Source organism: Plasmodium brasilianum, chromosome 8, assembly GCF_023973825.1.
Source record: "Plasmodium brasilianum strain Bolivian I chromosome 8, whole genome shotgun sequence".
Lineage (NCBI taxonomy): Eukaryota > Apicomplexa > Aconoidasida > Haemosporida > Plasmodiidae > Plasmodium > Plasmodium brasilianum.
The window spans coordinates 1,265,001-1,281,095 of NC_090121.1; the positions used below are offsets into that span (position 1 = coordinate 1,265,001).

Here is a 16,095-nt window from a genome sequence, read left to right on the forward strand (position 1 = left end):
TATGTGCTACATGCAGATATATTTTTTTCTCTTTTTCACCTGCACGATTTTTATTTTACCAAAACGTAGTAACAGACAATAAGATATAGTAAGATACAAATAAGATACAATAATATACAATAATATACAATAATATACAATAAGATACTATAAGATACTATAAGATACAATAATATACAATAAGATATAATAAAATGCAATACACACTGTTCGTGAATAACGAACAAGTAAATAATACGACAATATAGAAAGTCGCAAAAAACGCTAAAAAAAAAAATAATAATAATATTAAATAAATAAATAGCAAATAACAAGTGTAAGTGCTAAACACGAAAAGGTAAACATACAAAGGTAAATATGAATTTGCAAAAAGTAACAAACGTGCAAAAGGGAAATGATAAAATTAAAAAAAAAAAAAAAAAAAAAAAAAAAAGTACGGGGGAATACAATTTCGGAATTGTAATGAGAAATAGAACTTCCACAAAATAGCACACCACAAATCAAAAAAAAATTTCCTTCCTAATTTTATTTTCCCCTAAAGAGCTAAACACGCAATAGAAGAAATAGTAATAATAATTAAAACAAAAAAAAAAGAAAGAAAGAAAGAAAAAAAAAAAATCCCTTTGAGGGTTATATCAACTAAAGCAAGAAATAATAACAACGACATTTCTTAAAATTTTTCCAAATGAAAAAAATACAGAATGCCAATTTTTTTTCATTAACCTCCAAAAATTTCCAAAGCGTTTTCACAATTCTTTATCGAACAGTAACATATACATAAATGTGTGTGCAAGGACTGTTCGGATACATATTCGTAAATGAATACTTATTATACATAAATATATATACCACATAGCAGTACCTATATGGCACACACACATACACATAAACACACATACACACATGTATATATATATATATATATATAGATATATATATATATATATATAGATATATAGATATATAGATATATATATATATATACATATACATATACATACTTTTTATGCACCACCAGCACTCTTTCCTCAGTTTTTCTTTTTATGAACAGCAAGAAAAATTATTGTTCATAAAAATTAAATTAAATGAACCACTGCAAATTAATCTTCCCAAGAAATGTAAACAATTCACGTCCGAGCCTTTCAATCTGTTACATTTGATGCTGCTTTGTTTCACGTCGTTATGTTCCATTTTATATACCCATTTTACTATTCATTTTACAATTTTTTTTCTTTTTTTTTTTTTTACAATAATATAATATATAACAAAAACCCCAAGCACATGTTGTTTACTTGAAATATTTATAACTGTCATATCGTTTAAGTAACAACATAAATGCTACACCTATATACATCCACACAAAAGCATGTGATAATGTTCATACACATATATATTACTTCCATATACACATAATGTAGCATATGAACCAAGCACACACCTTCGGTACTGCAAGAAGGAACAATCACATGAGGAACTTATATAAAAGAGAAAAAAAAAAAAAAAAAAAAAAAAAACAGTATGAGGGTAAAGCAGCAAAAGGGTGAAACCAGTTCTTACGATAAAATAAATAAAATGAGTGTATGATATAAAGTAGGTTTTTATGTTAGGCATACTCTTAAAAGAATGATACATACACCATTTTAAGTGTCTGGTGTAATGTGTGTATAACATTACTCGTATATTCCTTCATATATTAATTTGATTAAACGTTTCTTTTTCCTTTTCCTTTTTTTTTCGCCCTCATATTTTACAACTTATAATAAAAAAAAAATATATATAAAAATATAAAAATATAAAAATATAAAAATATAAAAATATAAAAATATAAAAATATAAAAATATAAATATATAAAAATATAAAAATATAAAAATATAAAAATATAAAAATATAAAAATATAAAAAATATAAAAAATATACTTCCTTTCACTTAGTCCATTATTCACGTGTAAGAGGGTAAAATTATATACATTTTGATGCATTTTTTTTTTTTTTTTTTTTTTTTTTTTTCCCTTTTTCACTAAATTTTTCACCAAAAAATATAAAAAAAAAAATTAATATTTATGTTTAATACCATTTTGAACTTTTTTAAATCTTAACGCAAAAGGTGCGTTTTGTGCAGTGTAAAACCTACAAAGATTCGTAAAAAAATGAGTAAAATAATATGCAAAATAATATGCAAAATAATATGCAAAAAAATATGCAAAAAAATGTGAAAAAAAATGTGCAAAATAATATGCAAAAAAATGTGAAAAAAAATGTGCAAAATAATATGCAAAAAAATGTGAAAAAAAATATGCAAAAAAATATGCAAATAATTCAAGGTGTTAAAACGCACTTTGACATATACATGGCACATTCAACTTTTAGCATTTAATGTTTTACATTTATGATTACACATTTGCCAGTTGCACATTCGTATATTATAAATCATATATACTATGTATATAGCAGAAGCTACATATTTTCAATTAAGCAGTACGTATGTAATGGCCTAACATATGCAGTCATATTTTATTCACACAGCAAACTTTGTTTGTTAACACCCTTTTTCTCCTTTTTTAAAAAAAAAAAAAAAATATATATACATATAAATACGTATATGTTTAAATACATATAATATGTTTAAATAGGTTAAATATATGTTCAAATAAGTATAATATATGCATAAATACGTATATGTATAAATACGTATATGTATAAATACGTATAATATATGTATAAGTACATGCATATATGTACATATATAACTCGCACGAAGGGAGAAGATGAGTTTTTAAACATTTGCGGGTATTTAGTTTTTATTTTTTTACTCGTTTTATTTAGTTTCATTTCTCTACGTGCAAATTTTTTTTTTTTTTTTTCTTCGCTTCATTTTGCTTTGCTTTACATGCCACGGTACACCACCATAATACTTCCCACTGCACTACACCTCCTCGAATCGACATCTAATTATATCAAATCAAATAACATTCATATTTAATTTTCTTATTATATTATGTTATATTATATTATAATTTTTTTTTTTTTTTTGTTTAAAAACAAAATAGCGCAAATTGTTTTTTGATTTTCCTCCCTCTGTTGGTCATACTATACAGAACAAATAGCTGTCGAAAAAGGAAATTTTTTTAATTTTTTGTTTATATATTGTTTTACATTTTTTTTTATATATTTTTTTATATATTTTTTTATATATTTCTTTCATTATTTTCCTTTACTTTTTTATATATTTCTTTCATTATTTTCTTTTACTTTTATATATATTTCTTTTATTATTTTCTTTTCTTTTATTTTTTTATATATTTCTTTTATTATTTTTTTTTATTATTTTATTTTATTTTTTTTTTTATTTCCATTTATTTCCTTTTATTTCCTTCTATTTATTTTTATTTTATTTTATTTCTTTTTATTTCCTTATCTTTTTTTTTATTTTAAAATGCAAAAAAGTACTAGTAAATATGTTATAGATCCTATAAGTATAAAAACAAATTGTTCCAGTGAAGAATCTTATATTCGATGTGTTGAATATGGTAAAGGAAAAGCGCATTACAGAAATTTAATTTTACTTGCAAAGGCAATACTGGCGGGAGTATTTGTAGGTGTTTGTGCGCACGCTTCCGGAATAGCAGGTTATTATATATGAATGCATATGTGTTATGAGTGTAGATGATCCCACACGCATGTACGTGTGCCTGTTCGTGGGTTTGCCCGTGAACCGAAATAGACATAAATATATACATGTACGTATTCATATGTACGTATGTACATACACGTATATATATTTTTGCATAGCCAATGTTTCTTATGCGCAAACCGACTTATGAACATAGAGAAGGAACACTTCATTATGTGCCATTGCTTCGTGTTGCTGTTGAATAACATAAGGATGTGTTACCATTTTACAGGAGGTTTGTTCTACTATCACAAATTGAGGGAATATGTAGGCATTTCAATGAGTGCATTTGTATATGGATTTACCTTTCCAATTGCATTTTTATGTATTATATGCACAGGGTCAGATTTATTTACTGGAAATACCTTAGCTGTTACTACAGCTTTACTACAAAAAAAATTAGGTTTATTATGTTATATGAGAGTGATGTGTATATCACTAGTGGGGAATTATATAGGTGCCGTTGCATTTGCTTTTTTTGTATCCTATGGTTCTGGTGCATTTAGTATTAACACAGATACTAGTAAAAATCATATTTTTCAATTTCTAAATGATATAGCTATAAAAAAGGTTAGTCATTCTTTTATTGAATGTATATGTTTAGCCATAGGATGTAATATTTTTGTTTGTCTAGCCGTTTATTTTGTTTTATCCATAAAAGATGGATCGGGTCTCGTCTTTAGTGTATTTTTTGCAGTATATGCATTTGCTATAGCAGGATATGAACACATTATTGCAAATATTTATACCCTAAATCTTGCATTGATGATAAGCAATGATATTTCTTTTACCCAAGTATATTTCAAAAATTTATTGCCAACACTGATCGGAAATTATGTAAGACTCACAACTATTCTTTTTGTGGAACTTGTCATTTTTATTTTTTGCGTGTAAAATTGGGAATTTCTTATAGCTTTAAATTTTATATATCTTCCACGTGGAGCGTTTTACATTTTTCGCTCATTCATCGCACGTTCTACTTATTTCTTTCTGTACGCACCACCCATTTCGCTTCTTTCATTTTTCAGATTGCAGGAGGACTTGTGTTAGCTTTCCCTTTGTTTTTTATTTACAGAAGTTGCTACTATGATTATGACAAGATGAATGATGAATTGAACACTGTCGTATTGAAAACGTAATACATAAAGACACAGCTATGTTTTATAGTGCACACACATTCTCTAAACACCCTTTTGTGTGTACATATGTGTATGCACTTACGCGTACACACGTACTGTATTATGTGTGTGTAAATACTCACATCGCCCCTTTTTTTAGTTTATCTTTGGAGCTGCAAAATGAAAGCAATCATATTTAAAGATTTACTATTTTAAAGATTTTATTGAGCTTTTCCACTTAAGGAAATACACTCTCTTTTGCTTTATTTTGTTTTTTTTTTTGCCTTTTTTGCCTTTTTGCTCGTTTTTTCCATATTTTTAATCGTCACATATATCCTTTTCCATTTTGTTCACCTTATGAAATACATGTATTTATTTAGTTATTTTTTAAAAAAAAGGATTTTTAATTAAAATGCATTTTTTATCTTTTTAAATTATTTGTATATATAGCGCTTGTTTACCCTACCCAAGGGAATCTCGTTTTACGTGTATGTGACAATGCATTAAATTGCAAGAAAGTAGCATGTTTTCCTTTCTTTGTCATTCTTACCCTATTCTTCATTTGTATTTATATCTATATCCGCATTTTCATTTAAATCTTTACCTTTATCTTTACTCATATTTTCCTTTCCCTATTTTATTCTTTTGCCATTTTTAAGTGTCAATACTTATGTTCGTCGTTATTAGTTGTCCTATAACGTTATTAATGCATACATTTTTATCCTATATTCGTGTATTTATGATGTAAAGCTTTAAGTGGCTAAGAATGAATTACGTATATATGTTTGTACACATATATTTACATATGTGTATACCCCCTTTTTAAAAGATAAACAGATTTTATTAATATAATTTCCCTTGCGTGTTAAGGTCTTTTATTTTACAGTTTAATTGTAAGACTTAACATGTTTCTTTTCTGTTTCCTTCTTTCTTTCACTTTTTTTCATTTTGAATTATATTATCATCTTGTTATTACGATTATTATGATTATGATTACTACCATATTAATCTCATACTCTGTTATTTACCCTTTTTCCGTAAAATGTCTACTGTTTAAAAAAACTTATTTTATATTATCATATAGTTCAGTTTTTCTGAACAGTTCATATTTTTTATATATATATATTTTTTTTTTTATTTCTTTACCTGACTAGTTATTTGTAAGGCAATATGTTACTTAAAAAACAATAGTGAAAGAAGCATATGAATAGATGTTGGATAAATATATTATACATGAATAATTGAGCATACGACAACTAAATGAAAGAAAGAATGTATGAATGGATGTGCAATTGACAAAAAAAAAAAAAAAAAAAAAGATGACAATTGTGACCATGAAGAAATTATGACCAAATTAAGAATAATGGGGGGGGGTGAAATATTTATAATGAGGTTGTTGGATAATATGGTGAACGTACGTGTGTACGCGTGCGTGTATGTTTATCTATGTATGTATATATATATATATATACGTGTATGTGTAGTGTATGTGTAGTGTATGTGTAGTGTATGTAGGTGTGTATACAGCACAAGGGCCTCCTCAAACATTCGCGTTAGGTACAACACAGTTAGTACGAATTACAATATCCTTGAGAAGGAACTACACCCAAATGGGTCACCTGCAAAAGTTTTCCCCGTATTCGCAATATGCTCGGCATTTATATATGCGTTTTAATAAATTTTTGCACATTATTCTGTATTTTTTCCGTCAATATGGTTTTAGATTTTTTCGTATTTTCTATAAGGTCCGTAATGATAGCAAAATTTTGATTATAGCTATTTATAGTATCCTGAATATGTTTTATGATATTTTTAATTTCCTGCACTTCTCTATTAATTTTTATGTTTACACTGTCTATATTTTCATATATTTGTGTTACATTTTTTTCGACGAGGACATAATTTTTTTGTTCTTCTTCAATTTTTTGATTCCATTTATTTTGCTCCTGAACAAAAGACTGTTCTGTGTTTATTAGCAACTGTTGTTGCTCCTGTTTTTTATTTGTTAAATTTTGTTTTTCTGCTTCCAGAGATTTTATATTTTTCTCCAAACTTTTTAATTCACTTTTTTTATTAATATGAAATTTAATTGTTTCATCTATATGACTTGTTAAGGTAGTTAATAAATCAACCAATTTTTTTATGCACAAGTCAGCAACATTTATTTTGTTTTTAATTTCTTCATTTTTTTTTTTATCTGCTTCAAAATAAGACAAATGTTCAAATAATAAATCCTTTAATTCTTCATTATATTGTTGTAATTTTTCTGGTGAAGGAACAATTTGATCTTCTAAATCTTCTTTTTTTTGTCGAAGTCTAGAAAACTGAAAAATTAATTCATTTGTTTCATTGACAATTTTATCTTTTGTTGATTTTAAGGAAATAATAACACTTTGTTGAGAATTTAAAAGATTTTGGTTTTCGATAATTTCTTCCTCGTAATTTCTTTTTGTATTTTTTTCCTTCAGAATACTATTCCTTATTTCTTCATGTTTCGAAAGTAATATTTGTAATTCGTTCTGAACACTTTTGAGTTCGTTATCTAGAGTACTGTCTTCAATTTTTTTTTCTTGAATTTTTTTAATTTTGGCATCATTTTCATTATATAACTGTTCTTTATATTTCATAAAATATATAAAGGCATTAATTAATTTGGTTACATGACTACTTACAGGTTTAAATATATAACTCAATGTATTTTCAATATTTAATATCCTATTAATTTTTTCACAATGTCTAATAAATCTTAAATTACCAATAGCTTGTAAATGATTCTTTCCTTCATTTGGTAATATTTGAATACCATCAATTGATGGCATAGAACTTTTTAAATCTCCAGTAAATTCTTCAATCCTTATATTGTTAATGTCTTTATTTAAAATGTATTTTATACATATACTATAAACACCTTGCACATCTTCTGTTGTAGGATTTTTTAACGTATTTTGAGCTATTTCTACTCCATACTTGTTCATTTCACTTTTCATTTCTTCAAATCCAAGTCTTGGCACAAGATCGTTTCCTCCGTTCATTTTGTTTTCTCCTTTTTCTTCTATTTCCCTTTTAGAAACATATGAAAGGTTAACCCCTTAATAAGGGTAAAACGTTAAAACAGAAAAAAAGAAATAAGAATATTGGAGATTATCAAAAAATTAATTCTTTTTTTTAAATTAAAAATGTAACGTTAATCTAGGCAGGCGGGAAGCTGTGGAAAGGAGTGCCAGTGGGATATACTCAAGTGTATGCATACATGAGTATGTAAAGACGTAAGTATGTATGTAAAGGCGTAAGTATGTACGTAAAGACGTAAGTATGTACGTAAAGACGTAAGTATGTACGTAAAGACGTAAGTATGTATGTACGTATGTATATATGCGTGTATATATGCACGTATATATACATATATGTGTACTTGTATGTGTTTATCCAAACTCATACAAGTTTATACACGCATATATGCCTGTACAATAATTAGGTTACTCTGTATGCAATACACTCTGACTGTTAATAGCTGCTTTGCGTAAATGTTTGCTACGGCAAAGAGCAGTTTTAAAAAAAAAAATAGGAAAATGCAAATCTTTACAACTGTATCAGTTTTATATTTACATATTTTTATAATTCAAAATTGTGAACAAAGTTTTTTAAAAACAGAATAAAATTTTTAAACCGAACATACAATGTGGATAAAATTATGCCTTTTAGCATCAGTTCGTTATTTTATTTTACTTTATTTCATTTTGTACTTTTAAAATGTACACGTATAGCAAAATTTTACTTTAGTGTGTTACAAATGAAGATTGCCAAATGGGTTCATATATAACCAATTTAAAAATACGTAGAAAAAAGAAAACATATATTTCATTATAGCAATATTTTTGCAGACTCACCTATTTTCGAAAAATGGTAAAAACAATGGAATTGTTAATCAGTTCGAAAAATTATATTAATTATTTTAAAAAAATAAAATAAAATAAAATAAAATAAAATAATTATAAAATTATAAAAAATTATTGCATGTTAATGTATATTTTCAATTTTTTTTTTTTTTTTTTTTAACTTCTTATGTCTACTTTTTTCCTTTTCGCTTTTTAAATACAAAGGTAACATAAAAAAAAAAAAAAAAAAAAAAAAAAAAACACATTACTTGTTCATACAAATATAATATGTACCTAATAAAATTTAAATTTGTTCAAAAGTTAAGCAGTTACAAAAAAAAAAAAATAAAATAAAATAATTAACTTTATATGAAAGAAAATTTAGGTCAGACTTTCAAACAGTGCAACAATGCTACATATACATACATATATATTTATATATATATATATATATATATATATGTACATATATGTGCCTCACTAAAATTTACCCTTTTGAGAATTCCTTAAAGAGAATGTTTTCCCAAAAAACACAAATGCGCAATATGGCTTCTGTAACATACCTTCATTTAAGATTGAGCAAGAACTGATACTTGCGTAAAATAAAATAAAGTTTGAATATGCAGATTAAAAGTTAACATCATAACTGTTACAGAACGAGTGGGATATTACTACCCGCTTTCTGAAGTACTTGTTCTTATAAAACCATTGAGTGCTCGTAATGGTATTCCTATTATTTTGCATATACGTGCTTATGTATATGTATATGTGTATATACACAAATATATATACACGGTAAGCTTCTATTGTATGGCATTATTTCACCCATTTAGGGCTTTTCTTTCACATATCTCCTTCATGCACACAAATAAGATTTTATTTTATTTATTTATTTATTTATTTTTTACTTCTTCTATTGCAACTTGATGATTATTTTACTATGAACTCTTTTTAGAGATAAAATATTCGTAAAATTTCTTTGATCTGTTTATCTCTTTCATTCCACCTATTAAATATATTCATTTAAATGAAAGCATTACCTACCACTGGAACAATGAACAATGCCGTATTTGTGATATTACATCCCTCTTACTAGGAAAAGGTTGTATACTTTGTAGCATATCCTTTTGTAGATAATGAATTTTAAAATAAAAAGTAAGGGGTAAAAACTTTGCATTACCTGGATAAGCTTGTTCACTGGCATAAAAAGGGAGTTATTACGCCATACACACTTATATAGTTATATTTATGCATGTATGTATGTATGTACGTACGTACGTGCTTACATACCTAGGCACTATGAACGTGTAACTCGAATTTATATGCACCTTCGAAAAAAAAAAAAAATATATTAACAAGTCAGCAAAAGAACAAATGTTCGCATATTTTTGCAACAGTACGAAATAGGTAACAGAAAAAGCATACAAAAGGCAAAGGATTGGAACATTGAACACTTTTCTCATTGCTTTTTTTAAATTGTGTAAATATGTTAAAAAAGAAGAAAAAATAGTACATGTACCATAATGAACAAATTTTGCATATTTACAGGATTATATATCTTGTTTTTTAACGTATGCAATAATATAATTGAAAACTCCACATTTTATGTAAATTCCTACGCTCAAAAGAGAAGTATAGTATACAATAATAACACAAAGAGATACCATAACAATTATCTACATTATATATATAATTTGTGTAATAATAACAAAAGGCGAAAAGAGTACTCTGTAAAAATTTGTACACATAATTTTGGTAAAACATACCCCGACAACAGAAAAAATATTTTTTTAAGAAAAAAACCTGCACAAGCAAGGAAATTGAACAAAAAAAGGCATAGAATATTTTTCTTCTCCAAAGACGGCTATACGCGTAATTGTTATGATAAAAGTAAAGGAATAAAAGGGGGGAAAAAAAAAAGATATATAAACATTAATATAAATATAAAAAAAAGTAAAATAACAAAATGCGATGTATCAACCAATTTTTCATTTTATCTTGATGGGGAAAAACACACAAATGAGGAAAAAGAAAATGTCAACGTTTATGTTGAAAAGGGCAATATCACATCATCTAATCAGATAAAGAAAAGGGATGAAGACGGAAGAGAAGCACATATTGAAAATGTGCACGGGGAGAGTAGTAACTCATTGAGTGAAAAAGTAAATGATTATATTAGTCCAAAACGTGAAGAAGAAATGGAAAAACATGAAATGAAAGAAGAAAATAAGGTTAGTGGTGAGCACATGCACCCGAATGACAACTTGTTGAAACCAAGTGAAAGTAATGAAGAAAATTTAAATAAAGCAATAAAAAAGGCTGAAGAGTATATTAAGGGTAAACAAGATAACATAATAGAAAAAAGAGAAATGAATAAAAAAAAAAAAGTAATAGAAAACTTGAAGGGTGATGATGTGTTTACAGATAAATTCCTAGATCTAAGTATGTACGATTTATTAAAACATGTATATAAAAAGAATATATATGTGAGCTCAAAAAATTTAGTAGACGATATTTGCAAGTGGTTGAAAAATATTTATACTAGCTATTTAAAATCAGAGGAGGAAAAGAAAAAAAAGAAAGTGAAGAATGGGGAAGGCACTGCAAATGGGAAGAAACTGATAGTAGAAAAAGACATATCTGACAATTATAGCAGAGAAAGAAAGGAAAGATATTTTAACAACTTCCGCTTAGAACAGTCGGACGGGGAAGATAATGATGATGATGATGATGGTGGTAGTGGTAGTGGTAATGATGACGAAACGCTGAAGGCACAGCTGCAGTCATTAAAATTGTACAACAAGAAAAACCTAAGCAAGTATTTCTACTCATTTAATAGGGGCAATATCCTGAAGCAGGTAGTTACTGAGGGGGAGGAGGAACAAATGGAAGAAGGGGAAAAGCAAAAGGACAAAAAAGGGGAAGTTAGACTATATGATGATAAGGATAAAAAATTGGATGAAGAGATAGAAAAGGTGTTGTCAAATCCAATATTTGATTATGATACAAATTTGTATATTGATAAGAAAAGATATATGAAATCAAATGTAACGATTGAGTTTAACATTTATGATTCATATAAAGACCGTGTAATTTTAAATAATAAAAATACTAATTCGACTATGCTTGAATTTCCTTTGATGTATAGTCATAGTATTATACAGAAATGTATTCTTACTATGAAAAAATTAGAGAAAGCTATTTTTTACATTAACAATTCTTTACTGTTCAGAAATTTTACATCAAATAGTGAACCAACAAATGATGAAGATAGAAATGTATATGATGTTATAACTAACGAAAATTGGATTAAAATGGAAATATATCTGTGTAATATTTATGGAATTAATGAAAGGTGGGAAGGTATAACCCCTGATATGTTTACTGATGAAGAAAAAGCTAATTCTTTTTTAAAAGAATATTCCTTTGACTCATCTAACAATATTATAGGTGTTTCTACCCAGGGAAAAGGAACACCTGTACATGAATCTAGTGGGAAAACTCAAATCGAGTCCACAAGCACAGCTGACAAGGGGGAAATTACCCAAGTGGAAGATGCAAATAGAGATCAGAGTAACAATAAAAATGATAATCCAAAATTATCTATGGAAGGTTGTGACTTAGGGAAGGAGGGAGAAAAAAAGATAGAAGGACAAGAAAAAAAAATTAGCGAAAAAAGAGCAGAGATAATAAGGAGAAGTGAAGAATATGAAACAAAAAAAGAACTGGAAATAAAAACTGACTTTTTAATGAAAAAATTAGAAAACGAAATGAAATATGATCCAAACCATTACATGTGGCAAGATTTATATCCACAATTAGGTGAACATGATAAGCAAAAAACAGATAAATATTTTGACAGTCTAAAAAAAGAAATGAGTGAGCATCGATTTAGTAGAGGATATACAGATAATATAAAAAACAAGCAAAGTTTAAAAGGTTATGATATAGGAGAAAAAATTGAAGGAAAAGCAAAATATTATGTGTGGCAAGAAACTATTCATTCCTTTTGTTTATATTTCCCATTACGACCATACGTAAAAAAAAAAGATATCATTGTTGATATGGACAATAACTTTTTTTTCCTTTCTATTCTTAATCGAACTATTATTAAAGACTTTTTTATTAAACCTATAAACTCCTCTGATTCTATATGGTCATTGAGTGATAATGAAGAGGCTAATAGTATTAGAAAGAAACATTCCGATGAATTTCCTGTATATGAATTAACCAGTTCGGATGATCAGGAAGTACACAAAATGATGAAAACGAAATTCTGCCTAATATACAATATTTACAAAGACAACAATCACAAGTACATGTGGGGATCCGTATTTAAGGCATCCTAGAATAGGGAAGCAGAAGTACCTTCGTTGTTCTTTTACCTGTGCATATCGTGGTTTATCCTGTTAGTGATACCATTTTTTGAGCCCCCATTATGTTGTAGTTTAACCTGTTAGTGAAACCATTTTTTATAGCCCCTACGTATCATCCTTTTTTTTAACCTCTGAGAGATTTTTTTTTTTTTTCCCCTTTTTTCTCCCCCTTACTATTATCATTCGTGGCCCATACCATTGTTGACGTTTCTTTGTAAATTTTTTTCAAATAAAGAACAACTTTCACATTATTGTTGTTACTGTTTCTATTCTTGCAATTGTTATTGGAGTACGTAGGGGTCCTTCTAAGAGTACCACCTTATGCAAATAGTTTTACGAAAACAAGCGCAGTATTGGATGTACTTATATGTATATGTATATATATATATATATATATATATATATATATATATATGTATATGTATATGCACGTATATATACGCACGTATGTATGTAAAACGAAAAACCCCGCACGACTTTGTAAACATTCATAAAGCTCTCTCCATGTAGGGACACGTCATTACGTGTACCTAAATGCACGCATGTGAAAAGAATAAGTTCATTTTTTTTTTTTTTTTTTTTTTTTTTTTTTTTTTTTGAAAGAAAGTGATCTATATAACCATACACTGTTGCAAAGCCCTTACTCACCATTCGATTGCCAAAATATGATGACGCTCTTTTTTTTACGGAGTCCAAATGCAAGCGTTGGGTTTGTACAAAGGATCTGCTCTATAATACGAAATGTCAATATCCTGAAGTAGAGTATTATATGTAGAATCATCGTGGTGGGTTTTATATGGAACCATATTAAGGTTAAGTTCAGTACTGTTTGAGGTGCTAATGTTAGTGGAACATTTACCTGATATACTTTCATCTGTTTTGAGACCATCTATCTCTTTTACATCATTTAAGAATTCTAAATAGTATTCATGTGTTTTTGCTATCAAGTCTTCACTTTCCTTTTTATTGTATAATTTTTTAGATATGATGTTTAACACTTTCGATTCAGCCATTTTGTATGAACGGAACCATTCCAGCAGTAGGCTTAGCGTGTAGGGGTAGTACTTTTCCACGTCCTCCAGGCTGTTTATCTTTTCGAAATTACTGTCTTCCTTCTGTTATGTAAATGGGTGTTATGTAAATGGGTGTTATGTAAATGGGTGTTATGTAAATGGGTGTTATGTAAATGGGTGTTATATAAATGGGTGTTATATAAATGGGTGTTATATAAATGGGTGTAATAACGAGGAAAACGACATGCCTAAATGAAACATAGAGCTATTTGTGCATTTTTCCTTTCATACATTAATCGCTATGATTTTCCAATCCAGCTGCCCCTCATCGATTAGAGTGAACGCGCCTAAAACCTTTTCCCCAAAAAAAAAAAAAAAAAAAAAAAAAAAAAAAAAAAAAAATTAATTAATAAATGAGCGCATACACGACTGGATAATAAACGGATGTATAAGGACCAGAGGGAGGGGACCAGATAACAAAACGCTTTTCCCTCCCTTTTTAGCAAAAAGACTGAGTCATTTTCATCGCTCTTTCCATTTACACATACCTTAACAGGAACGACCTGTCCCATTTTGAGACTATTTTTCCCTATGTCAACTATGTCCAAAGGATCATCATCACCAGTAAAAAATAGCTGTTGATTGTTATTGGTTTGGTAGGTGTAAATATGTTTAGGGTACTCATAAGTCCTAGGTAAGGCTCCATAATTCCAATATATAGAATTATGATAATAACGTAGTTTACCTTTCTTTGTATCTTGTTTAATTATATTAAATTTTTCATTTAACTTTATTTCTAATTTTATATAATTATATTTGGATATTTCAACGATCATATTATATGTCCCATCTTCATTCATTAAATCAATATGATGCCATGGGGATATAGGGACAAAATCATTATTTACTTTTTGTAAATATGTTATATGAAAATTATCTTCATTTATTTGATTACAATATTTAACCATATATGTTTTATTATTATTTATAAATATATTATTTCTTTTATCATATAAATTTAAATTTGAAAAAATATTAGAAATAATATTATTATTATGAAAATTTAAATTAACTTTTACTTCTTTATTTGTTTCAATGAAATAATCATTCTTCTTATCCTTCATTTCTCCCCTGTCATTTTCATATATAACTCCAGAGCTGCTCATTTTTCTTCTTTTCAAATTGGTTACTACGTTTTTCTAAAGAGGAGAGTAAAAAAAAAAAAAAAAAAAAAAAAAAAAAAAAAAAAAAAAAAAAAAAAAAGGTAAATACAAAAAAGGTAGACACAAAAGAGTTCTACAAAAACACAGATAAAAATTTCTCTTTGCTTCTGTTCTGTTGATCCGCTTCGTAAAAGGAAAAGAAGCTCTCTATTCATGCACGCGTGTTTCATTAAACCCCCTTGGCGCTACACACACACAATACATATACATTTATATATACATGTACATATACATATACATTTATATATACATGTACATATACATATACATTTATATATACATGTACATATACATATACATTTATATATATATATATATATGCTATACTTATGTATGTATTTTTTTTTTTTTTTAAACGTGCAAAAAACAAAGGCGTATTGAGTGAGCTGCAAGTGCGTAGACACGAAAAAAAAAAAAAAAAAAAAAAAAAAAAAAGGGGGGCTCAAATGAGCGTATGTGTTCGCGTATATATATTTACATATACATATATGTATATACACATATATATACATGCACATATATAAATATGTACGTGTATATGCGTGCAGGTGTTTGCCAGGATGAGGTTATTCGCATGCAAATGCAAAAGATAAAAATACGGAAAGGAAAAAAAAATAAAATAAATAATTAAGAAAATATATGAATAAATGAACAAATGAATAAACGAACAAATGAACAAATGAACAAATGAACAAATGAACAAATGAACAAATGAACAAATGAATAATTAAATGAATGATCAAATAAATAAGGATATATAATGAACCGTTAAACGTTCTGGATAAAATAACTTGACGCCCTGTGGAAAAACTATGAAAG

General features: G+C 27.2%; 4 protein-coding genes across 4 annotated transcripts; 2 read left to right on the forward strand and 2 right to left on the reverse strand.

Annotated features, from left to right (window-relative positions):
* Positions 1 to 3,434: 3,434 nt before the first annotated feature.
* MKS88_002436 (formate-nitrite transporter) lies at positions 3,435 to 4,989 on the forward strand (the record flags this gene model as incomplete). The annotated part of the gene is made up of 4 exons (XM_067215445.1): positions 3,435 to 3,627; positions 3,904 to 4,508; positions 4,700 to 4,806; positions 4,950 to 4,989. The coding sequence occupies 4 exons, from the start codon at positions 3,435 to 3,437 to the stop codon at positions 4,987 to 4,989; spliced, it is 945 nt and encodes a 314-aa protein (XP_067073871.1).
* Positions 4,990 to 6,447: 1,458 nt separating this feature from the next.
* Positions 6,448 to 7,821, reverse strand: MKS88_002437 (kinetochore protein NUF2; the record flags this gene model as incomplete). Its single annotated transcript, XM_067215447.1, has 1 exon — positions 6,448 to 7,821. The coding sequence occupies one exon, from the start codon at positions 7,819 to 7,821 to the stop codon at positions 6,448 to 6,450; it is 1,374 nt and encodes a 457-aa protein (XP_067073872.1).
* Positions 7,822 to 10,187: 2,366 nt separating this feature from the next.
* MKS88_002438 (CS domain-containing protein) lies at positions 10,188 to 13,013 on the forward strand (the record flags this gene model as incomplete). Its single annotated transcript, XM_067215448.1, has 1 exon — positions 10,188 to 13,013. One exon carries the CDS (start codon positions 10,188 to 10,190, stop codon positions 13,011 to 13,013), a length of 2,826 nt encoding a protein of 941 aa, XP_067073873.1.
* Positions 13,014 to 13,164: 151 nt separating this feature from the next.
* Positions 13,165 to 15,446, reverse strand: MKS88_002439 (uncharacterized protein; the record flags this gene model as incomplete). The annotated part of the gene is made up of 5 exons (XM_067215449.1): positions 13,165 to 13,345; positions 13,728 to 14,155; positions 14,345 to 14,400; positions 14,532 to 15,252; positions 15,354 to 15,446. 5 exons carry the CDS (start codon positions 15,444 to 15,446, stop codon positions 13,165 to 13,167), a joined length of 1,479 nt encoding a protein of 492 aa, XP_067073874.1.
* Between the last annotated feature and the right edge of the window lie 649 nt (positions 15,447 to 16,095).